We start from the raw sequence: 25,180 nt of genomic DNA, 5'->3' as shown, positions 1-25,180 counted from the left end.
AGTTGAGACCTGATCACAGGGCCTTGGGATAATGCCACAGGCATGAGTTTCAGAGCTCCTCGGGCATCCTGGAATTGGAGAACCCCATGAAGGGAGAAATTGGGAAAAGGGCTCAGCAGGACCTGGTCTGGGCTGAGCCTTGATGGCACTACTGGCCCAGGTTGGTCCCAGGCACATGAGGGAGACTTAGAAAATTTTCAGGAAGGCCTTCCAAACCATGAGGCCCTCTGAGGCACAAGACCCAGGACAGGGGTCTGGGAATAAGTGTATTATTATAAGTGATTGCAACTTGTAAAGATAAGTTGTAAAAAGAGCTTCCACCTAGTTCTGTCACTGGGATTGCTCACTCTGGGAGAAGCCAGCCCTCATGCTGTGAGGACACTCAAACAGCCCTGTGGAGGAGCCCATTTGGAGAGCATCTAAGGTCTCCTACCAATAGCCAGCACCAACTTGTCACCCATACCTTGGAAGTAATTCCTCTAGGTCCAGTCAAGCCTTTGGATAACTGCATCCTTGGCTGACATCTGATTGCAACCTCATGAGAGACCCTGAGTCAGAAATGGAGGGAATAATCTATGCCATCAATGAATGAATAAACTATGTCAGTCAACACTGTACAGGACAAACTCTTAGCAACCTCTTGTTCTAGGTGGAGAATTCAATATTAGCTTGACAAAAGATTTCTTGTGGCTTAAGTATGGCAAGGAAATAGCTACTGCTGTACCTGAAAGGGCCACATCAGTACAAAGGTAAAAACTTCTGCAGCAACCTGTGTGAATTGATGACCAGGAACCAGATAGGCCCTGTTCCCAAGCACTTTAGCCCCAGAAATGTGGCAGAAATTAGGGTGGGGTAGGGAGAGAAACCTCAAGGAAGACTTAATGTATTTTCTCCCACTCCAGTGGAATAAGGTTCAGAGTAAACATTAGGTTGCACTATAGAAAATAAAATGTTTATTGCATATCTGCATTTGTGTACTGAGAATCATACCCTGTCTATTTGTATTCTTTACTGAAAAGATAGTTATTCTAGCCTTCTAGGGATTTCCCTGGCGGTCCAGTGGTTAGGACTGCACGCTTTCACTGCTGAGGGCCCGGGTTCTGGGTTCCATCCCTGGTCGGGGAGATGCGGCCAAAAAAAAAGCTATTCTATCCTTCTAGAAAGCAGTTTCCTAAATCCTGCATTCTGATTTGATCTTCACTGATCAAATGCTTAATCTAAATTTCTTCTCTTATTTTGCCAGAACATTTTCTGTCCATGGGCCTGTTTCCTTATTTGTAAAATGAGGGGCAGGGGTGGATCTATGTTTTGTGCAGTCTCAAACATCTACAATTATAAGGCTGTATTTAAGAAAAAGAACGCAAAATTATGTAATAAAGTCAATATTTATTTAGAATAAAAAATCATTACAGATTTTAAAATGCTGACAAAACCACAAACATAACACAATTCAAAAAACCCACATTATTATTACTAAATTGCCTGTCAACCACTATACGCTTTTTTATCTTTTTCTACTTTTTTTGGCTGCATACTCTTTGCCTCTTCGTATGACCATGTTGTATTATTTTTATAAGATATTAAGCGATACTAGACAGATAAATTAGCAAAAAAAAGTTTTTGAAAAAAATTGATAGTGCAGAAACTTTTTTTTTTAAATCTGTCTCAGAACTCCTTACTATAAGTTCTTGCTTCTTGTCCTCGGGGAGCTCCAGTCCTTTGATTTTCCTTGGCTTAGTTTCTTCAGGGCTGCCAGAGCAGCTCAGCCAGATAGCCACACTCGTTCCCCTCCCACCCACTGCACTAATACCCACCTCTCCCAAGCAAGGTGGATGGGGAGGTGGTCCTTGCAACCCGCTGGCCCCGCCCAAGACCCCAGGGCCACCACTTAGGCTTAGAGTGTGATTTCCAGGGTGAGGTCCGTGCGTCCGATGCAGGAATGGGGCTGCTAATTCCTCCTCGAGTTCCTGGAGAATGCGCTGAGCCCGGCTTCACTAGATTCACGGTAAATTGGCCCTTGTGAGAGCGCTTTTATAGGTGTTCTCTGAATCTCTTTCCCCCTTTAACAGTCCATGACCAGAATCCCGGGACTTCGCGGTGCTATCCCACCGCGCGTATTGGAGGCTGAATTACTTGCTCTGTGTCTTGGGTGGGGCCTGCCCCTCTTCTTTTTGTCCACTAGAGGCGGCTTTGGACCGCGACCCTTTCTTACTATGAGGGAAGAAGGCGGATATCTTTCGCTACGACGCTGGTTGGCGGCTAGAGTCTTGATCGACACGGGCGTCAAGCAAATGGCTCGGAAGTAAGCAGCCATTGTTTATGCACGTACAGCCAATGGAAAGGCAGAAATGCAACCAACGGCCAATGAGGACTTGCCTTAAGCGGAACGCGGGGGCGGGGCTTCCCTCGAGGGGCGGACGCGAGGTAAAGAGTCCGGAGCGGACCCTGGGAGAGTCAGAAGCACATCCGGTGGTAGGAGAGCTGTCTGGGCTCCTGGGCGGCGGGTCAGAAGGTACGTCTGAAGCTAGGACTGCGCAAGCCGGGAGTGAGAAATGGAAAGAGGGTTAGCAGTTGTTGCTTGAGCAAGAGTGGGAGTAGTCTCCGTTTTCGGACTGACTGCATCCTGGGGAAAGTGGGCCCTGGTCGACAACTGGACTCCGGAAAGCTAGGCGGGGAGGGGAGGAAAACGAGAACTACTATCGCGCCTGCGCAACCGTACCGGAGCGGGGGAGGGGCGGGGACGAGTCCAAGGCGCGGATTCTGCATGCTAGCGCTAGCGAAGGCTCCTTCTTGGCCTTCTTTCTCCCCCCCCCCCATTGCGCGTCCCTCCTCCTCCTCCGCCCGGTGTAGACGGCCCAGGCCCAACCTCAATCCCTTGAATTCAGGGCACGTCCCCCGCACCTTCCTTCCGAGGAGAATGAAAGCGAAACCTTACGGGTTTGTGGTCATCGCCGCCCCACCCGACAGATCCCTGGCCTGCTAGGGGTTCTCTTGGCCGGGCCCCATTTGGGTGAGCGGCGGGGGCTGGGACTCAGGAGGGCCTGGTCCGGCAGGCTGCCCTGTCACGGCGGGGCGGGTGATGTCACACTCCTCTGTGACCCGCGAGGCTCCTTAGTTACTTGGAAGCCAACAGCAGAGGCGGGAGGTGAGGAGAGACCCGGGCCAGGCCTGGCTTGCCAGGCCCCCAGGGCGGCCCCGCTCTGGTCTGATTGGTTACCTTTGGACAGGTGAGGTGGCTTTAGCTTTGCTTGGTCCTGGGCCTTGTGGGCGTCTTTCTCAAAGTCCGCTCAGGAAAGGCGTCGTTGGGCGGTTGTTTTTCTTTTTTTCTTGGACGTACTTGCTGGAGCTGTGGTATTTTTGTGTGTTTATTAAGTGAGGAATTGCAGCCCGGTGCCAGCCCAGGTTGCATTGCCTGCCGCATGAGCCTTTCATTGACCAAACAACAACAAAAACCTTTCTGAACTTGAGTCTCTGTTCCAGTAATAGTTAACTTGTGAATGTGTAATCACGTAGAAGAGCTGACTGTGCCTGAAACATAGACAAAAATTTCAAGGTTAAAGGTTAGTGGCGAATGGGCTTTTCTAGTTATTTATTTATTTCAAGTTTATCTTTTGGTTGTATGTGTAGTTTAAGAATTAAGTTCAAGAAAGATAAAAGTTTCATAACTACATTTCTTACAGCTTCTGCAAACACATTTCTGTAATTATTTGATTTACCCTCTTTGGTGTTTTATTATTCCTCCTTGTCTAATTTTTTTTTGGCCTGGCTTCAAGAGTATGTTGACATTTAGATTCTCTGCCATTTTCCTCCAGTGGGGTCAGAATGGTTGAATCCTTGAGAAATGCAGTCTGTAATTTGGATTCAGAGTTTCCTTCTTTCATTATTCATTTTGTTGTGGAAACCTGGCTTAGTACCCTCTTTCTTCCCTTCTCTCCCTTCCCCAGTATTCATCCAGTGAAGTCTCACTCTCCTAAAGAATAGGAAAGGTAAAATTAATCCAGATATTTGGTCAGCATTTCCACGTCTTTTCTTGATTTATGCATATGGTTCGTACTTACTGTAGAAATGCTGAAAAATGCAGAAAAGTATAATAGGAATCAACATATGTTTGTTGTTTTACAATTTCTCTTGACCTATAGCTGAAACTATAGGAAAACTTGCTTTTCAGCTGTAGGGTGTAATAGTAGAAAGAGCACCAGGGTTGAGAGGTCAGAAGACCCCTAACCTGATTCTGGCTCTACTATTTAAAAAAATAATAATTATTTATTTATTTATTTTTGGCTGCATTAGGGGTGGTCGTTGCTGCGCGTGGGCTTTCTCTAGTCGCGGCGAGCGGGGGCTATTCTTCGTTGCGGTGCGCGGGCTTCTCCTTGCGGTGGCTTCTCTTGTTGCGGAGCACGGGCTCTAGGCGCGCGGGCTTCAGTAGTTGCTGCGCGTCATGTTGGATCTTCCCGGACCAGGGCTCGAATCCGTGTCCCCTGCATTGGCAGGCGGATTCCTAACCACTGCGCCACCAGGGAAGTCCGTGGCTCTACTATTTCAACTTTCTGATGTTGGTCAGTACTAATGTCCATTTAATGTCCATTGTAAAGTGTTTAGCACTTTACAATAATTTCACACAGATTTTCTTATCGGCATTCATTGAGCTTAGTTGAGCAGGTGTTAGCTAATCATCCTTCCAGATGAGGAAGCCTAGATGACCTTAGGTAAAATGATTTCCCCAAAGTTATGTGGTAGAATATGGCAGGACTTGTGACTCCAAATCGAGTGCTCGTGCCACTATTATGCTGCCTTTTTGAACTTACTTTTTAAACTTTAAAGTGGGACTAATCATTCTTGCCCTTTCTTCATGTGTGTGATGGTCAAAGGGAATAGTGTATATAATAAAACACTTTGAAATTTGTTTAATTTCATATAAATGCAGTCAGTGGTATTGTTATAAAAGGTACTATTGCTAGCCTGAAGAGTTTCACTTTATTTCATAAACTACCCAAGGGTATGAGTCTCCTCAGGGAAGACACTGAATATTCTCTTGAGGCACTATCCTGCTAAATTTTCCTTTGCTACTTTGACTTGGCTGTAGAATCCGCTAGAAGTGTCTTTTACTCCACCTTGTTTTCCTCTAGAGTTTCTAACCAAATTTCATGAAGTAGCTTTTATATTATACATACTCATTTTTGTTTTCAAAACCAGTATTCAAACCAAGGAGAAAAACTGTAGAGACTGGTTTTTAGGGCCACTTCAGTGGCCCTCTATTAAGGTAGGCTCCTCTCTGAGCCAGCGGGGGAATGTTGATTTGTGGTCGCAACACTTGATTAGATGATGGGGGTCTAGATTTACTCTAGAGACTTCAGTGTGGGGGGGGTGCTTACAGGGAAAAGTGTGAGAAAAGTTCCTGAACAATTAACTGGAATCCAGAACACTTGGGAAAAAAAGGGCTTCAAGGATGAGGGCTGAGTGGGTGTGCTGTTTGTCCTAATCTATGTCTACTCTCATTTGGGCTAAATATGGTTTTATTGGGCAGGGATTGCTGGTTTATACTGGAGGATGATTATGTATTTAGGACATTGGGACCGTTCTGCGATTCAGTGTCTGTCAAACAGTTGTGCTTATAGAGAGGGAGATTCAGCAAAGTGTGTTAGTTTGATGCAAAAAATAATAATTTATTGAAGGAAGTAGGCATTCCATCTCCAGTTACTGGTTTGGTTCTGAGGCAGCCTCCTAGAGATTCAGGGTTACCTAATCCAGGGATTTTGGTTCAAGTTAAGGGATGGGCTGGGACATCTAGAGTCCAAATCTAGGACAATCAAAGCCCAGCCCTAGTCGAGACAGAATTTCTTGGATTTCCTGAAATCAAACTGACCTACCTCCTAGGGGTTGCAAGGAAAGCATCAAGCTAATAAACATTTACTTCATCAAATCCTCTACCACATCACATTATCACTTAGTGGTCATTAGGCTGTCTCAAAACACCTTTGTGGTCCTGGGGGACAGGAGGTACCGTGTAAATGTGCCAGAGGAGAGGCATGCCATTTAAACAAAAGTCATTTTAATCAGTAGTAAGATTTACCAGGTTCCTTCAAATTCCGGTTTATAATTTTCTTAGACTCCCCCTCCCCCCCATTTAATTTTACTCTCTCATTTGGGTAAATATTATGCCTTCAGGATGTAGCTAGCTGTGAGTTAGTGATTCAATTATATATATATATATATTTTTAACATCTTTATTGGAGTATAATTGCTTTACAATGGTTTGTTAGTTTCTGTTTTATAACAAAGTGAATCAGCTATACATACACATATATCCCCATATCTCCTCCCTCTTGCATCTCCTTCCCACCCTCCCTATCCCACCCCTCTAGGTGGTCACAGAGCACTGAGCTGATCTCCCTCTGCTATGTGGCTGCTTCGCAGTAGCTATCTGTTTTACATTTGGTAGTGTATATATGTCCATGCCACTCTCTCACTTTGTCCCAGCTTACCCTTCCCCCTCCCTGTGTCCTCAAGTCCATTTTCTATGTCTGCGTCTTTATTCCTGTCCTGCCCCTAGGTTCTTCAGAACCAGTTTTTTTTTTAGTTCCATTTACATGTGTTAGCATACAGTATTTGTTTTTCTCTTTCTGACTTACTTCACTCTGTGTGACAGACTCTAGGCCTATCCACCTCACTACAAATAACTCAATTTCGTTTCTTTTTTATGGCTGAGTAATATTCCATTGTATAAACGTGCCACAACTTCTTTATCCATTCATCCATCGATGGACACTTAGGTTGCTTCCATGTCCCGGCCATTGTAAATAGTGCTGCAGTGAACATTATGGTACATGACTCTTTTTGAATTATGGTTTTCTCTGGGTATATGCCCAGTAGTGGGGTTGCTGGGTCGTATGGTAGTTCTATTTTTAGTTTTTTAAGGAACCTCCATACTATTTTCCATAGTGGCTGTATCAGTTTACATTCCCACCAACAGTGCAAGAAGGTTCCCTTTTCTCCACACCCTCTCCAGCATTTATTGTTTGTAGATTTTTTGATGGCCATTCTGGCTGGTGTGAGGTGATACCTCACTGTAGTTTTGATTTGCATTACTCTAATGATTACTGATGTTGAGCATCCTTTCATGTGTTTGTTGGCAATGTGTATATCTTCTTTGGAGAAATGTCTATTTAGGTCTTCTGCCCATTTTTGGATTGGGTTGTTTGTTTTTTTGATATTGAGCTGCATGAGCTGCTTGTAAATTTTGGAGATTAATCCTTTGTCAGTTGCTTCATTTGTAAATATTTTTTCCCATTCTGAGGGTTGTCTTTTCGTCTTGTTTATGGTTTCCTTTGCTGTGCAAAAGCTTTGAAGTTTCATTAGGTCCCATTTGTCTTTGTTTTTATTTCCATTTCTCTAGGAGGTGGGTCAAAAAGGATCTTGCTGTGATTTATGTCATAGAGCGTTCTGCCTATGATTTCCTCTAAGAGTTTTATAATGTCTGGCCTTACATTTAGGTCTTTAATCCATTTTGAGTTTATTTTTGTGTATGGTGTTAGGGAGTGTTCTAATTTCATTCATAAATGTAGCTGTCCAGTTTTCCCAGCACCACTTATTGAAGAGGCTGTCTTTTCTCCATTGTATATTCTTGCCTCCTTTATCAAAAATAAGGTGACCATATGTGCATGGGTTTATCTCTGGGCTTTCTATCCTGTTCCATTGATCTATATTTCTGTTTTTGTTCCAATACCATACTGTCTTGATTACTGTAGCTTTGTAGTATAGTCCAAAGTCCGGGAGCCTGATTCCTCCAGCTCTGTTTTTCTTTCTCAAGATTGCTTTGGCTATTTGGGGTCTTTTGTGTTTCCATACAAATGGTGAAATGTTTTGTTCTAGTTCTGTGAAAAATGCCATTGGTAGTTTGATAGGGATTGCACTGAATCTGTAGATTGTTTTGGGTAGTATAGTCATTTTCAGTGTTGATTCTTCCAATCCAAGAACATGGTATGTCTCTCCATCTGTTTGTATCATCTTTAATTTTTTTCATCAGTGTCTTACAGTTTTCTGCATCCAGGTCTTTTGTCTCCTTAGGTAGGTTTATTCCAAGGTATTTTATTCTTTTTGTTGCAGTGGTAAATGGGAGGGTTTCCTTAATTTCTCTTTCAGATTTTTCATCATTATTGTACAGGAATGCACGAGATCTCTGTGCATTAATTTTGTATCCTGCTACTTTACCAAATTCATTGATTAGCTCTGGTAGTTTTCTGGTAGCATCTTTAGGATTCTCTATGTATCGTATCTTGTCATCTGCAAACAGTGGCACCGTTACTCCTTCTTTTCCAATTTGGATTCCTTTTATTTCATTTTCTTCTCTGATTGCTGTGGCTAAAACTTCCAAAACTGTGTTGAATAATAGTGGTGAGAGTTGCCAACCTTGTCTTGTTCCTGCTCTTAGAAGAAATGGTTTCCGTTTCTCACCATTGAGAACGGTGTTGGCTGTAGGTTTGTCATATATGGCCTTTATTATGTAGAGGTAAGTTCCCTCTATGCCTACTTTCTGGAGGGTTTTTATCATAAGTGGGTGTTGAATTTTGTCAAAAGCTTTTTCTGCATCTATTGAGATGATCATATGGTTTTTCTCCTTCACTTTGTTAATGTGGTGTATCACCTTGATTGATTTGTGTATACTGAAGAATCCTTGCATTCTTGGGATAAACCCCAGTTGCTCATGGTGTATGATCCTTTTAATGTGCCGTTGGATTCTGTTTGGTAGTATTTTGTTGAGGATTTTTGCATCTATGTTCATCAGTGATATTGGCCTGTAGTTTCTTTTCTTTGTGACATCTTTTTCTGGTTTTGGTATCAGGGTGACGGTGGCCTTGTAGGATGAGTTTGGGAGTGTTCCTTACTCTGCTGTATTTTGGAAGAGTTTGAGAAGGATAGGTGTTAGCTCTTCTGTAAATGTTTGTTAGAATTTGCTTGTGAAGCCATCTGGTCCTGGGCTTTTGTTTGTTGGAAGATTTTTAATCAGTTTCAGTGCTTGTGATCGGTCTGTTTATATTTTCTGTTTCTTCCTGGTTCAGTCTCAGAGGTTGTGCTTTTCTAAGAATTTGTCCATTTCTTCCAGGTTGTCCATTTTATTGACATATAGCTGCTTGTAGTAATCTCTCATGATCCTTTGTATTTCTGCAGTGTCAGTTGTTACTTCTCCTTTTTCTTTCTTTTTTTTTGGGGGGGCGGGCCTCTCACTGTTGCGGCCTCTCCTGTTGCGCAGCGCAGGCTCAGCAGCCATGGCTCACGGGCCTAGCCGCTCCGCGGCATGTGGAATCTTCCCGGACCAGGGCACGAACCCGTGTCCCCTGCATCGGCAGGCGGACTCTCAACCACTGCGCCACCAGGGAAGCCCCTCCTTTTTCATTTCTAATTCTTGAATAATACATATAAAAAATTAAAATACAGAGCATATGTAAATTAGGCCTATGATAAATGTCTTCTAAAACTAGATTTTTTTTTAAATGTGGACCATTTTTAAAGTCTTTATTGAATTTGTTACAATATTGCTTCTGTTTTATGTTTTGGTTTTTTGGCCACTAGGCATGTGGGATCTTAGCTCCCAGACTAGGGATTGAACCCTTACCCCCTCCATTGGAAGTGGAAGGTGAAGTCTTAACCACTGGACTGCCAGGGAAGTCCCTAAAACTAGACTTCTAAAAGGGAAAATCATCACCTGTAGCCTGTGAAGGGTGTGTTTGGAACATTCATTAAATGATTATAGACAACAACAAAAATTTAAGAAAAGGGGGAAAATCGTGCACTGAGGACATGAGAGTAATGAATTACACTAGTAAAAACAATGGTTAATATATTGAGCTGGTCTTATGTACGAAGCACTGTTCTTAGCATAAAGCACTATTCTTAGCACGAAGCACTAGTCTTAGCACGTTGTATTATCTCACTTAGTCCTCATCCGTATGAAGTAGGGAATATTAAGTGTTACTATTTTACAAATGAGGAAACTGAAGCACAGTGAGGTTAAGTGCCAGAAACTTGCTCCATCACACAGCTAAGGAAGTAGCCAAGATTCCAACGCAGCAGGCTGTGCTCTTAACCACTATGCTAGGGACATGGTTGTAGAGTCTACAAACTATTCAGTAGAAAGAACTACTAAAAAAAATTACAATTCCCCCCCCCCACCACCACCACCTTTTTTTGTTTAACCACATGAGATTTTTCTTCTCTCAAGTATCAATTTGGTCCCTTTTGGGGGTGTGGGAACAGGATTCAAGATGGTTGAATTACTACAACAGGAATGAAGAATCCTATAATTCGTGCACTGAATGTTTAATTAAATGTGTGAACAATGTTTCTTTGGTTGGTTTAATGTTGGTAAATTGTATACACTGAGGCAGCTTCTCGGCTGGATCCAGGAGTCAGCAAGCTTTTCTTTGTTAAAGGCAAGGATTTTTTAAAAATGAATACTAAATGCATGATTGTTTTGCATAGCTTTTGGCCACTTGGCCATGTTTCATATGCATTGTACTTAGTAGTTGTTGGAATAAGATTGAGGAGAATTTTTTTTTTTTAATTTAAGGCTTGGCTGTTGATAATATTTTGTTTTAGGACATGGGTAAGGAAGATTCTTAGAAAACAACAAGAGATTTAACAATATGTAAGAAGACAAAGATGTTAATTGATAAGAATATCTGTCTCCTCCTACCTGCCCCTGCTGCCCTTCCCTCCTCAAACAAAAGCAGACTCCAGGAATACCTAACTCAGGACAGTGTGTTTACTTGAGTTTTTCTATCTTGATAAACCTATGCAGTAAGGGTTTTTTTCTTTTTGTTTTTTTGGCAGCATTGGATCTTCGTTGCTTCACGCGGGCTTTCTCTAGTTGTGGCTAGCTGGGGCTACTCCTTGTTGCGGTGTGTGTGCTTCTTGTGGTGGCTTCTCTTGTTGTGGAGCACGGGCACTAGGTGCATGGGCTCCAGTAGTTGTGGTGCGTGGGTTCTAGAGCACAGGCTCAGTGGCTGTGGCGCATGGGCTTAGTTGCTCCATGGCATGTGGGATCTTCCCAGACCAGTGCTCGAACCCGTGGCCCCTGCATTGACAGGGGGATTCTTATCCACTTCGCCACCAGGGAAGTCCTATTGTGCAATAAGTTTTTTGTTTTGTTTTCGGGTGGCTCTGGCAGAGAGGCTGGCCTGGGGAACCACGGATGGTGACACTTCCAACAAAGCTTGAGCAATATATGCATGACAAAGTTTGACAAGTTTTGGTATCCTGCCTTTCAAAGGATGAAGGCATAAAATGAGTCTTTAAACTAAATTAAAGGAATTTGGTTATGTAACACCTGAACATTTACTTCTCATTTACAAATGCAGTGCAGGCAAATTTCCCATGGGTCTCTGAGGCACTGTCCACCTCCCTGTTTTAGATTTGAGTATAGAACTCTGTATGAGTTGGGGTCCAGGGTGAGACAGACTATTGCTGGTATCCGTTCCGTAATGGGCTTCAGTGTATGTTAGGGGGAGTCCTATAATGAATAATTTTTGAGTAACTTGTAGTATACGTTTTCCCTTTATTTTGGTAAAATATATATAACATAAAATTTATCATTTTAATGTACTTTTACATTTATTTTTATTTTTTATTTTGTTTATTTTTTTGGCCGAGCTGCACGGCTTGCAGGATCCTAGTTCCTTGACCAGGGACTGAACCTGGGCACTTGGCAGTGAAAATGCGGAGTCCCAACCACTGGACTGCCAGGGAATTCCCTGTACTTTTTTTTTTAAACCGAGATTTTCGCTTAACTAGGGGGGCCCCTCTGGAATGTTAGCCGAGTTACTTGGTTAATGGTTTTGAATACTTAAAGCCCTGTTGAGAGCTGTCTGTCCCTGGGACTGAAAATACTTTTGGTATGGGAGCTGCTATTTTTGAGTTATGAATGCAATTTAATCTTGTTCAGCTGAGTTTGCATATGAACCATTGAAACGTAGATACCTTTTCTCTACAGCTTCTGAGCACAAGTAGTTGAGGCTAAGATAGAAAACTGGTAAGTTTAGTCTATCTGGCAAAAGTTATAAGAACAGTTTTTTTTTGTTTTGTTTTGGTTTTTTTGCGTTACGCGGGCCTCTCACTGTTGTGACCTCTCCCGTTGCGGAGCACAGGCTCCGGACGCGCAGGCTCAGTGGCCATGGCTCACGGGCCCAGCCGCTGCGCGGCATGTGGGATCTTCCCGGACCAGGGCACGAACCTGTGTCCCCTGCATTGGTAGGCGGACTCTCAACCACTGAGCCACCAGGGAAGCCCTAAGAACAGTTTTAACTCATTACTTACCTGTATGTTAGTTCTTGTCTGTCTAGAACAGACCGAGAGCAAACTGTCATATATTTCCTTGATTCTAAGACCTAACTTTTTTCTCCTCTAATTTTAACAGTTCTGAAATTATGTCATATATACATCATATCATATTTATTAAATGTATATTTTATTGCATTTTTCCCCATGAAGCTGCTGCTACTAAAATTGCTGTGTACCTTTGCATCTAGAAAATTTGGTGATTACATATTTCACTTAAATTTTAGAGTTGGTAGTAATGTTGGAAAACTGGTTTTAATTAATTTTTTAATGATTTTAAATTGCAAGGCACTAAATCATGGAGAAATTCATATTTGATACCTCTGTCCCTACCCTCACAACCTTTGATGGTTTTGGTTTTTCCATCAGCAGTTGTAAGAGAGACAGTCAGTACCCCCTGGGAAATGCCAGAGAGCAAACTGACATTCTCCCCTCGCACAGTTTCCATTCATTGGGGTCTGGTTACAGAGTGTTGCCCCTTTCTGACTAATAATCCCCAGGGTATTTGCGGATTTAACACACACACACACACCCACACACACTTCAACTCTTGAAATTGGAAGCAAGAGGCACTCTAGCTTTGTTGTGAATACTGAGAAACTTGGCTCTGAAGGTTGCTTCAGTGCTGTTGCAAGTTCTGTCTAGGGATGTCATTAAGGCGGTTAATGGAAGCTTTAAACAAAGCCACTTTCCAGGTGCTGGATTCTGCCATCCTGTAAGTGTGTTCTCTAGAGGACGGATTCATCATGGTTATGGAAGGCTTTGGTTGGCCGTGCAAAAGCCTGCAACCATTGCACCATCTAGATCAAGAGGGCCCAGAACCCCGTGACTTAGAGGTGAGAGGAACAGCTTTAGTAGGTTCTGCAGCTTCTCACTGTATCTATCCTTAAGAACAAAACTAACAATACAATTGAGGTGAGTAGGGATGTTGGTGAGAAAGGAAAGAGGAAATCAGAGAAAGCAAGCCAGCCATTGTAATTGTTCCATATATGAGAGAGAGCCTCAGGAAACACGCGGTAGTGATGCTTGTGAACTCTAAGAATGGCATCTTTCCACTGGCCCAGAATTCCTCGGGAAGTCATTTTGGGGATTGTTACTTTTATTGCCTGGATTAATTTTGCTGAGTTTTGGGCTAGGTGCCGATAGAATGGGTGTGAGTAGTAGGCCTGTCTTTGAAACAACTTAGCTTTAATCCCCTCCTCTCCACTGTTTTTGGCTGATTTGAAATGAATGGGTATTATGGGTCTAATAAGAATCTGGAGGATTGATATTTAGGAAGGATGAAAGCTCTTGATTAGATTTTTAGTTCTGTAGGTTAAATGTGTTTATTTAGGATTGCATGTGAGATAGGGGAGAGAGCAAAACTTAAGATCCTGACTTTATGGTAACCTGGTTGTAGTTCAGTTTTAAAATGCCCTTTCTGACACTTGGGACAGTTGACAAGATCTGAATAAGGTCTGTAGATTAGGTAATGGTATTGTATTGTTAATTTACTGATTTTGATCATTGTTTTCAGGATATACATACTGAAGTGTTTAGATGTAAAGAGGCATTGTGTCTTGCATAGTTAGGAAAAGGTCTCCATATATTGCTATATAGAGGGGGGGATAAAGCAGATATGGTGACACACTAACATTTAGGAAATCTGGGTGAAGTGTGCAGAAATTCCTTGTACTATTCCCACTCTTCTGTAAGAAAGGTTCTGAGATTGTGTTTTAAAAAATTCTCTCTGCACAAATTTCTTTTTCATGGAGGAACTTTCCTCTTTTTAAAACTGTGGCTCCCTTACAGTTCAGTTCTAAATTGCATTGGGTGGGAAGTTTCTAAATGTATATTTAAAAAATGCAAGCCCTAGTGTCAGATCCAGCTTTATAATTTTTCTTCTTTATCTTTAAACTTCTGTGCCTTTGCTGAGGGAATTCTCTGGCATCTTGAAAAAATGACAAGTTGCCTTATGTTCCAGTAAGACTGGGTCCCTTTAACTAGCTTGCTAATAGAGAATTTCTCAAAGAAACAAACTGTCTTTTAAAGGGGCAGGATGGGGCTTCCCTGGTGGTGCAGCGGTTGAGCGTCTGCCTGCCGATGCAGGGGACACAGGTTCGTGCCCCGGTCTGGGAAGATCCCACATGCCACGGAGCGGCTGGGCCCGTGAGCCATGACCTCTGAGCCTGTGTGTCCAGAGCCTGGGCTCCACAACGGGAGAGGCCACAACAGTGAGAGGCCCGCGTACCGGAGGAAAAAAAAAAAAAGATGTTAAAGGGGCAGGTTATCTTCTGAAAGAATAGAAATCAAATGGTAGTAATGAAACAGTTTGGGGAGAAGAAGATGGGTTCCTCTGTCCCCTTTAAAATGGTTGCGTATGATTGCAAATGTATTCTAGAAGGAAATATATAAAAATGCAAATGGTGGTGTTAGGGCAGTGGGATTTTAGATATAACTTTCATTTTTCCAAACTTGTATGTTGCTGTTTTTCATAAGAAAGTTGTTTGTTATTTTGTGTGTCCTTGTATCTTTAAAATTACTTTTCTTATTTCCTTGATTCCACAGAGTGGAGGCTGTGTCCCACAGAATCTAGCATCATGAACATATTTGATCGGAAGATCAACTTTGATGCACTCCTTAAATTTTCCCACATGTAAGTGCTTTGACCTTAACTGTACTTTCTTATTACATTTCCCTTTATATCTTGTTTCTTTTCCTTTTCCTGGTGTATTAACTTTTGTACGTGTAGACTAACATACTAACTTTGCTAGAATCCAGAGGATCTGATAAAAACACCCAAAGTCTAAGGGCTGCGGTGTGGTTGCTGGAAAGCCATTTAGTTATTTTAGTTTGGGTAATGATTGTTCATAGTTTGGGCATTGGGGCTTTCCTCAGCATTTAAGATTTTCTGTTTGTTAACCTAGTTTTCAAAGCATTCTTTTTTTTGTTTTGTTTTGTTTTGTTTTGTGGTACGTGGGCCTCTCACTGTTGTGGCCTCTCCCGTTGCGGAGCGCAGGCTCAGCGGCCATGGCCCACGGGCCCAGCCCCTCTGCGGCATGTGGGATCTTCCCGGACCAGGGCATGAACCCGTGTCCCCTGCATCGGCAGGTGGACTCTCAACCACTGCGCCACCAGGGAAGCCCCCAAAGCATTCTTTTTTTATTGTACCAAAACTTTCACATATTCCCTGGGAAGAAGAAGGAAAATTATTCTTAGCTTAGAGATGAGATTGGTCCTGGAGTAATGGCCATTATTAACATTGTTTCCTAGAACCCCCTCGACGCAGCAGCACCTGAAGAAGGTCTATGCCAGTTTTGCCCTCTGTATGTTTGTGGCGGCTGCCGGGGCCTATGTCCATGTGGTCACCCATTTCATTCAGGTAAGAGCAGTTTTCTCCTCTAGTTGCTGTGGCCCAAATCGCATTAGGAAGACACTAGCTCAGCAGGGTAGTACAAGCCTATGTCCTTCCTTAATACTTCTCAGTAGTTTGGGATCTGAACCCAGCCAGAGCCAGTTGTAAATCAGGACATGCAGAACCATTTAATTTTTCTGCCAACTCTGCCCTCTCTAGATGCTGAAAACAGGATGTTTTGACCCTGACACTGAACGGTGTGCTGCTGACACACAAGACCCCCACCCACTGGGGAGAGGTCTGCGTGCTGGGGTGGTTTTGCACAGTAACCTTTTTATCTTTTCTTCCTCTTTTTTTGCCTGAATGACAGTGTAGTACTGGGGTACAAAACACTGATTGTATGATTATCAGGAGAGACAGGGTTGAGACCTTTAAGGATTTGGCCCATTTTATTCTTTGAGAAACTCATTTTCCTTTGTTGAGTGAGAGTTTGAGTTTGGCTAGAAGCAATAAAAGGGATGGTTGAGGAATACTCGAAAAGTTTGAAGCTCACTAACCAAGACCTGTCCCTTTTGGAGTGGCCTTTTTAGTGTAAGTACAGGGGTGCAGCTTTGTTGGCATTTGACGCTGCTGAGGAGTGGCATGATCGGGCATCCCCGTGCTCAGGCACCTCCTGGCACAGGCTGTGTGAAAAATTGCTCTAGACACTCAGAGATAGGGCTTTGATCCCTCGAGTTCAGACTAAAACATATTCTACCTTTTAGGCAAAAGTGGCCCTTTTGGTTTCTGGTTGTGTTTTGTTTGTTTTTTAAAGTAATATAGTGAAATATAGTCATCCTCATTATTCATGGATTCCGTATTTGTGATTTACCTACTCAGCAAAATTCATTTGTAACCCTAAAATCAGTTCTAATGGTGTTTTTGTGGACCTTTGCAGCCATACACAGATTGGCAAAAAATTCGAGCTGTCCATTGCACCATGTTCTAGCTGAGGTTGAATGTGGCAACACTGCCTTCTTTCAAGCTCTCATACTGTAAACAAGTGTCTTTTTCATAGTCTAGTGCCACATTTTCGGCATTTTTATAATTTTTCTTGGTGATTTTGATGTTTAAAATGGCCTCAGGCATAGTGCTAAAAAGTGCTGAGTGGTATTACTAAGTGCAAGACTGTGATGTGCCTTGTAGAGAACATACGTGTGTTAGATAAGCTTTGTTCAGGCATGAATTACAGTGCGGCTGGGCACGAGTTCTATGTTGATGAGTCGACAGTATATATCCAAGTGTCTTTAAACAGAAAAGACGTATACGACAAGGTTTTGTATTGACCAGTTGATAAAAATGTGACAGGAGGCTCGAAAGAGCTTAAACCTTTACTTCCTCCAGGAGCATTTGTTCAGTATCACTGATTCATTGCTTACAGTGGCTGTATAGAGCAGAACTACTGTGAAAACTGAGGATTGATTCTACCTTTAAAAGAAGGAAGAAACTTTGGTGTCTACATACATCCTTGATGATTTTCCTCTCTTTCTAATGCTTGTAACTTTTCCCACTTGCTTTAAAACAAAATTTTTTTCTTATAAAACTAATGCATGTTCATTGTAGAGAATTTAGAAAACAGACTAGTGATAAGAAGGAAATATAAAACTCCATAATCCCATTATCCTAAATTAACTTAACATTTTGGTTCTTACTCTCTGTCTTAGTTCATTCTGGCTGCTATAACAGAATACCATAAACTGGGTGGCTTAAACAACAAACGTTTCTCAGAGTTTGGGAGGCTGGGAAGTCCAAGATCATGATAGGTGCTGGCAGATTTGTTCTGTGGTGAGGGCCAGCTTCTCCCGTGTCATCACATGGTAGAAGGGGCAGGGGAGCTCTCTGGGATCTCTTTTATAAGTCACTAATCTCCCTTTGTGAAGGCTCCACCCTTATGATCTAATCACCTTCCAAAGACCCCACCTCCAAATACCATTAAATTGAGGGTTAGGATTTAAACATGAATTTGAGGGGGGAGCACAGTGATTCAGTTTTTTCTGTGTGTGTGTATATACATTTGTGTGTGTGTGTGTTTTAAAGTGATCAAAGAGAGGTCATTCCTACTTGTTCTGCAGATTGGAATATGCTTCAAGCACTTGTCACTTTGATTCATCTTTTCTGTTTCTTGGGTCAGACTCATAATTTGATTTGGGCAGTTACAGTTGATGGACTGCCTCCAGCATCCACCATGGTCCTGACCTTGTCCTTCAAGCTTCTGGTTTTTCTCCTCAGCCCTCACTGCCTTTTCTGCTGCCTCCAGGTTAGAAGCAAATATTAGGAAGTCCAGGTGAATATTTGAACCCAATAAGGTCTCTTGCAAAATAAATTTGATACTTTCAAGTGTTTAATTATTGACTGGATCTGACAGGCTGGCCTGCTCTCTGCCTTGGGCTCCCTGGGGTTGATGATTTGGCTGATGGCAACACCTCATAGCCATGAAACTGAGCAAAAAAGACTGGGACTTCTTGCTGGATTTGCTTTCCTTACAGGTACGTTAAGGGATTGGTTGAATTTTGAGGGAGGGACACTGTATTTTTAGTATCTCTTTAGATTAAGGCCCAAGATACATATTTATTCAGATGCACCCCAGCTGGCACACTGTGCCATCCTGTCTTGTATTTGAGTGTGCCTTGTATTGCTTTCCTACTTCATGTAGGTGCATCTTGCTTCCCCATCTAGAGGGCTCTTTGTGACTAGTGTCTGTGACTTCTACTTTTGTATCCAAAAATAAGCATTTGTGTGCTTGAATGAATGAGGTTGAAGAGCTTAGGTAGCATAGCTTGTTAATGGTGGACATGGGACTAAACTAGGCCAAGGATCTGACTTAGTTGAACTCACACTGGCAACTATCATAGGAGCATCTGTTCTGAATCTTGTGGACAGTTAATTAAAGTCATACATTGAGATCCATCCTACAGGGCACTTTGCTGATTCTCAAGAAAAGAATTAAAAGTGCAGATCTTCTAGAACTGTCATTAAGGAAAACAGGTCTCAAAGTACATAGTAAAAATATTTGCAAAGCAACATTTGAGTTAGTACAACTCGTTCTGAGTGCGTCTAATCTATACAGTGTTGAAGAAATTGTAGAAAGGAAGGGATTTAGAGATTAAGATTTTTAGATCAGGGAAAGCTAGTTTTTGAAGGTATTAAAGGGGTGGGATTATCAGAGGGAGAGAAAAGCCAGAGTAGAGGAGATGTTGGAGCTGGAACAGGTTGCCGCTGCACCCTCCTGTTGGCAGGTGTCCACCTGCAGAACCGGTCTGGCCTTTTCTTCTACAGAGGGAGTCAGCCTTCATGACTACAGGTTGTTGGCCACAAGGCACTGCTTTGCTCTTTATCCTTTTCATCTAATTCCTGATCTGGCCTACATTACAGTCTCACATCACTGCTCTTCAGAGTTTTGCAGCCTTATAATTTAGCTGGAAAATGTTTGACATGCCTGGTTCATTTTTCCTAATGTCTATTCCTACTGGGTCATCTATGATTTTCAGCCAAGGGGACAGTTGTGCAGGTCTGTCCATAAATAACTCAGTCGAGTATTTGTTCTCTGGAAAACAGTTAAGGATGGAAGAGAGAAAGATTTAATTACGTTAGTCCACTTGTTTTGTTGTTTTCTAGGACTGTAGGCATGCCCATGCTATTGATAATCAGCTTTGGGATGAGAATCCTCTTCAGAAATTGGTGTTAATGCTGTGTTCTGCGGCTTTTTGTTTTCTAGGAGTTGGCCTGGGCCCTGCTCTGGACTTGTGCATTGCCATCAACCCCAGGTAACTATTACTAGTGTCTTATGAATATACCTTCTAAATATACCTTCTAAGTATAGGTTATATACCTGTAGCCCTTGATATAATGGTCTTTTCCCTTAACAGCATCCTTCCCACCGCCTTCCTGGGCACAGCAATGATCTTCACCTGCTTCACCCTGAGTGCACTCTATGCCAGGCGCCGTAGCTACCTCTTTCTGGGAGGTATGTGTGGACTGGAAAATAGGGAGAGAGTCTGCACTTTAGCCAGAATTCTCACTAGGACCTTTCCCCTCGCCTCCAACTTGTGACTGTTGGGTTGAAATTGAAAGCCTTCATTTTGGGGGGCAAGTAAAGAATGGCCTTAATGGGATTGCTTTGCTTCGCTTTGGCTTTTCTCAAGATGGCTTTTCGTCTTCTCTTACAGGTGTCTTGATGTCGGCCATGAGCCTGATGCTCTTGTCTTCCCTGGGGAATCTTTTCTTCGGATCCTTTTGGCTTTTCCAGGTGAGATTTGCATATACCTTTGCAGCAGCCATTTACCTTGCATTTCTTTTTCTTGCTTAACCCCCTATAGCCAAGATAGACTAAGAATTCTCATCTTTGTGGGGCAGTGCTCCTGAAGCCTCGCCACTCACCCTCCCAGGACGGAGCCTTCTGCTACAGGTGGAAATACAAACTGAACAGGGGTTGGACATTGCAGTGGAGATGGTTTGCTCAGAGATCATTTTTCTAAAGCCAGTCCAGCAGTGGCTCCTTGTTAAAATGATGGAAGCTCTTCCAGTGACCTGAAAAAATAAGTGCAGAATTGTACCTAGGGAAGTAATATGGTCTTCACTGTGGGCTTCAGTTCCCACGAATGTTAATGTCAGTAGGGTTAGCATTCGATGTACTTCCAAGTGGCCAAGGGCCAGAAAGAGGTATGGCTGTTTTTTCTCTACAATGTCTACCACATGGTAACCTCATCTCATTCTTCTTTTGTTAGGCAAACCTGTATGTGGGACTGGTGGTCATGTGTGGCTTTGTCCTTTTTGATACTCAGCTCATTATTGAAAAGGCTGAAAATGGAGATAAAGATTATATCTGGTGAGTGTGAAACCTGGTCTTTAATGAGTATGAAGTGGAGAGGCATACTCTTCCATTTGACGACTCTTTTCTCATTCTCTGGGATGATCTTTTGCTTGACTCCCCTTTCTTTCCACATCGGTAGGAATAAGAGTGGCCCAGATGGCACTGGCTGACCTCTGTGGCCACAGGGGCATACATGATCGGATAGCCATGGTTTTGGAACTGTGCACTAAAAAGCATCGTTTCCCTCAATTCCTGAAAGACATCAGATTTTTAAAAGTTGGACTAATTATATGTATTTAATTATCCATACTCTGAATAGTGGTTACCTCTAGGCAGAGGAGAGGGAAAGGAATCTTTCACCTTTTACTCTTAATACTGTTGTATTCTTTAAACCTTTAACAATGAGAAGAAGATATGCATATAATTTTTTTAATGTAGTAATCCTCTCAGAATCTCAACTAGTTAATGGTAGTTCCAGGGTTCAGACTTAGGCCTCTGCAGAGTCTAAATTTTCTTTTCTCTGTGCTCCATGGCTTCTCTGAGTTGAAGAGGATCTCAGACACTAGAGTTTTACTTAGTTGGTGGTGGAGTGCTGGTGAAGTTGACTCTTGGGGTTGGGGCAGGGTTTCTGTGTTCTGCACCTTTGTGGGCTTGTGGATAAAGGAAAGTGGGAAGTGCAGTTTGTGACCTGGTTCTTCTCTTTCAGGCACTGCGTTGACCTCTTCTTAGATTTCGTTACTCTCTTCAGAAAACTCATGATGATCCTGGCTATGAATGAGAAGGTTAGCACCACCTAAAGATGAAAGACTGGCTCCTGAGCTCAGCATCTATGTGTACTTAAAGCTTGAGAACTTGCTCACACTGTGTGGGTCCAGGGTAACTGTAAGGCAGGCCGCTGAGTAAGAGTTCAACTAGAAGTCTTTAGCTGTCGGAGAAAAAGGAACAAGTAAAAATCATCCTTTTTTTTTTTTTTTCTTTTTTAAATGAATCCCTGAGATTAGTATCAAAAGGAAAAGAGCTTTAGTGGCAACAAGAAGCAATCTACTATATGAGGAATTTAAAGGCTGTAAAGATAGTTGTGACTCAAAAAGATATCCTAGAGGATTTATATAATACCACCAGCTTTTGTATATATATTTTAGAAATAGGCCAGTTTTACCCATTTGTTAGTCTTAATTTTTTTCAAGAGAGGCATTCTATGTAGGGTTAGTAAGTGGCAGACATCATCCATTCCAGTAGTAGGGGAACAAATGAAAGCACAGGCCTTTCTTTACAGAACTTAAGGTGGAATGTGAGTCGGTACAGTGGTGATGGAAGCAGTTGACCAGATGGGATTGGTGGTCCTCTGTCTGGTCTGTACCGCGATTGGACTGAGGACCAAGCAGGTCCTCCAGTTTCAGTCAAAACAACATCCTTTTCATCCATGTAGTGATACTCTGGGCTTCCCCCAGTGCAATGAAGAGTTCAACTGGACTGTATTATTTCGAATGCTGATTTATGCTGAGGATTTATGCTTTCTTCTCAGGCCTAATGGAAAGTTGATCTTGGCTTGGTCTTGGCCTCTCGTTTAGTTATTTTAGGGTACACTGCTGGTCTGCAGCCTTCAGTGGTTGGGATCTGAGCTGTCGTGGTTGTGAGTAGCCAGGAGTGGGTAGGCAGCCCACCTAGCTACTCATGGGGTAGCAACGGGAACAGCTGCTTAACCTTTATTCTTGTCAAGTCTGTAGCAACTTGGGAGACCACCAGCAGAAGATGGTTAAGATTTAGTTCCTCCTATACTGAAGGAGCATCTCTCCTCCCTTTTTACTGTCCGGATCCCTTCCAATCACTAACCAAAGGCAGTGAGGTATCGGCTGACTCAAGAGTTTTAGCTTAAATGTCAATGCCAGAAGTTAATTGGGTAATTTTCCTCCATTTCTAGGATAAGAAGAAGGAGAAGAAGTGAAATGACCATCCAGCCTTCCCCAGTTTGACTTCCTCTCCCTCTGCCCCTCATTTCCTCTTTGCACACATTACAGGTGGCGTGTTCTGTGATAATGAAAAGCATCAGAAAAGCTTTTGTACTTTGTGGTTTTCTCTGTTTTGAATTTTTTGATCAAAAAACTGATTAGCAAATTATAGTTTGGAGTTTGGCTTCATATTTTTGGGGTTCTTCCCCGCTCCCTTTTCTGTCATCCCCCACCCCTAGCCTCTTCCTCTGCTCAGGCAGCCAGTCCGCCGTGATGAGCGGGATCTGCAGAGTCCGCCTTGGGACTGCGCTTCACCCAGTGGACCTGAACTGTTCGGTAGAGACGCCTTGCTCGGCCCTTCTTCCCGCAGCGTTGTTTGCTTTATGCGCGTTTCCTATGGGACTAGGCAGTGTGTTTTCCATTGGAAAGACGTTTGCTGGTCCCATTGCTACTCAGGCTTATTATGTCTGAGCCGCCGACCCCTGCAGAGAACATGAAAAGCCTCTTCTGGTGGGTGCTTCGCTTCCCCTGAGCTGCCGGAGTCACTGCTGCTCCGGCAGACGTGCCTTCCTGCCTTGCCGTCACGGAAGGAGTGTGGATTTGTGTGGGTTCCTTTTCCACTCCCTTGTCTGGCCCTTGGAATCTGCCTGCCTTCCATCCGTGGGGTGGGAGGGTTTCAGCACAAAGGGAAATTCTTGTCAGCATCTATGAAGTGGCTTATTATGTATGGCAAGATATAATGTAGAGTTCCCAGACTTGCCCTTTTTTTTTGTTTAATTGATCACTACCTTGGTTACTGAGTGGCCTCTACCAGGTGGCTGTGATTAAAGGTCCCGGGAGAGGAAGGATAGAGAAGGGGCATGGCTGAGCCTCTGAGGTAATTGTGACTAATCCTGCCAGACCCAGATGAGGGCCTGTTTGGGGCAGGGGAGAGTAGTGTCTCCCCCATTAACTGAGTGGGTCTTTGTTCACACCAGTGGCACGGGCCGTGACGGCTTGGGAGGCAGCGTTCATAACAGTCCTTAGGTGCGTTTTTGTCTTATCTTGGGCACTAATAGGTAGTGTCGGCCAGAGATTTGGGGCGGTAGATACATGTCCATTTTACAGATGCACTTCAGGTTTTGGTCTGTTCACCTGTTTCTGGAAATCTGCAGCCTTCTTTAGGCAGGGGCTGGGCGACCAAACCTGCAAGACTTCTGCTTTCCTACAGCTCTGTGTTTGCAAGTGTGTGTGTGGGGGGCAGTACTAACGGGGTCACCAGCTCCTTCCCTGTGAGCTGCCACAGCCACAGCTGGCACAGAAGGTCAGGCAGCCTTGGGAGCATTTGCAGCTCTGGCTACTCACAGGGCTTCAACGTAAGGGGAACTGAGCCATCGAAAACTCATTGCTAGTAGGACACCATTTTGGCTTTCCCTGTTCACAACCAGTACACAGTTTGACCCAGTGGCTACTGGTTCACAGCGCACCACGTCACTGTGCCATCCCGTGAAACAGTTTTGTTCCCAGGCTGTGTGATTCCTGGAGTGGCATGCCACTCGGAATGGCTCGCTGCTGCAGAGGATGCTGCCCTCTGATTTAACTGCTGTCTCCAGCCTGTGGCTTGAGACTTTACTAAAAGGGATTTCCTTCCCGTTCAGCCCCCAATAGCAACTCTCCCTACATTTGTTGATTCTCTGCTAGGCCTGAGAATCTGAGTTACATCTCCTGAAGCCAAACTCCACCTCTTGTGCTTTTTTTGCTTGGGATGAGGAGTTTTTCTTTAGAAACAGTGCCAAGAATGACAAGATATAAAAAACTACTTTTAAAGAAAATGCCTAACAGGTTTTTAATACAGTAATCACTGTAATTATCACTTTCTTTTCGAGTTCTTTGGTTTCCAGCTCAGGCTGCATTCTCTAACTCATACTGTGAAGACAAAGGTGTTTTTGATTCAGAAATATATGGAATCTACATAGTCTTAATTTGTAAAAAATAAAGAAAATTCCTTAACCTTTCCTTGTGTAAGTGTGTGTGAAATCCAAGGCCACAGCTGAACGGGAGGTTTGGGGTGCTGTCTGACTTCTTGTTCTTGGGGCTGGGAGTAGGACAGGATTAAGTTTGCTCTAGGTATGAATAGAAATAAAGAGACCCCCCACTTGGGCCTCTCAGTCTGTAGCCCCAGCTTGCCACAGATGTTGGGGATATTCTCTGTTCCATACACAGCCCAGGCCTTTTTCTGGTCCTCCTCCTACCCAGCCTTTATCATAGGGGGTTCACGGTAGCAGCACGTGTAGTTGGTTCCAGTATACAGCCAAGCTTTGCCATTTGGGGATGCATAATGGAAAAAGCATGACAATTCACTCATTTTGCAAGTACCATGGTCTGCAATATCTGTGGTCACCCACTGGGCCTGGCTCTATTCCCGACGGTAGAAATCATCAGTGAAAATATAAAAATCCTTGTCCTCATAGAGTTTATATATGTGATTATAAACCAAAATTTGCATTACAGTCAGTCAGGTTACTCCATTTTGTCACACTTGCCCTCTGGTTGTCACCCTCATTGTAAACAGCTTCCTGTTACTCTGACTCCTGGCTGAGGCCCCAGCTGAGGTGGAGCAGGAAATGTGAGGTGTTTCAGGTACTATCTATCTTTGCACCCTCAATCTTTGTAACCAGAGCAGGGCAGTGAGCTCCCTTTTAGTCTCCCAACTAGCCCATCAGTCACAAGTTAAACAGA

General features: G+C 43.2%; 1 protein-coding gene across 1 annotated transcript; it reads left to right on the top strand.

Annotated features, from left to right (window-relative positions):
* Nucleotides 1-2,401: 2,401 nt before the first annotated feature.
* Nucleotides 2,402-24,456, top strand: TMBIM6 (transmembrane BAX inhibitor motif containing 6). Its single transcript, XM_030835141.2, has 10 exons — nt 2,402-2,512; nt 14,878-14,965; nt 15,583-15,691; nt 18,069-18,189; nt 19,419-19,467; nt 19,570-19,667; nt 19,870-19,949; nt 20,428-20,528; nt 21,220-21,295; nt 22,435-24,456. The coding sequence occupies exons 2-10, from the start codon at nt 14,910-14,912 to the stop codon at nt 22,456-22,458; spliced, it is 714 nt and encodes a 237-aa protein (XP_030691001.1). The 5' UTR covers nt 2,402-2,512; nt 14,878-14,909; the 3' UTR covers nt 22,459-24,456.
* Nucleotides 24,457-25,180: the final 724 nt, after the last annotated feature.

This window comes from Globicephala melas, chromosome 10, assembly GCF_963455315.2.
Source record: "Globicephala melas chromosome 10, mGloMel1.2, whole genome shotgun sequence".
NCBI lineage: Eukaryota > Metazoa > Chordata > Mammalia > Artiodactyla > Delphinidae > Globicephala > Globicephala melas.
The sequence above is the reverse complement of the archived record's forward strand: the minus strand, read 5'-3'. Positions and strand labels throughout refer to the sequence as shown.

Coding starts and splice junctions, on each gene's coding strand:
- TMBIM6 (XM_030835141.2), top strand. CDS start 14,910: ATGAACATATTTGATCGGAAGATCAACTTTGATGCACTCCTTAAATTT. Junction 14,966..15,582: donor CTCCTTAAATTTTCCCACAT/GTAAGTGCTTTG, acceptor ATTGTTTCCTAG/AACCCCCTCGACGCAGCAGC. Junction 18,190..19,418: donor TGGATTTGCTTTCCTTACAG/GTACGTTAAGGG, acceptor TTTGTTTTCTAG/GAGTTGGCCTGGGCCCTGCT.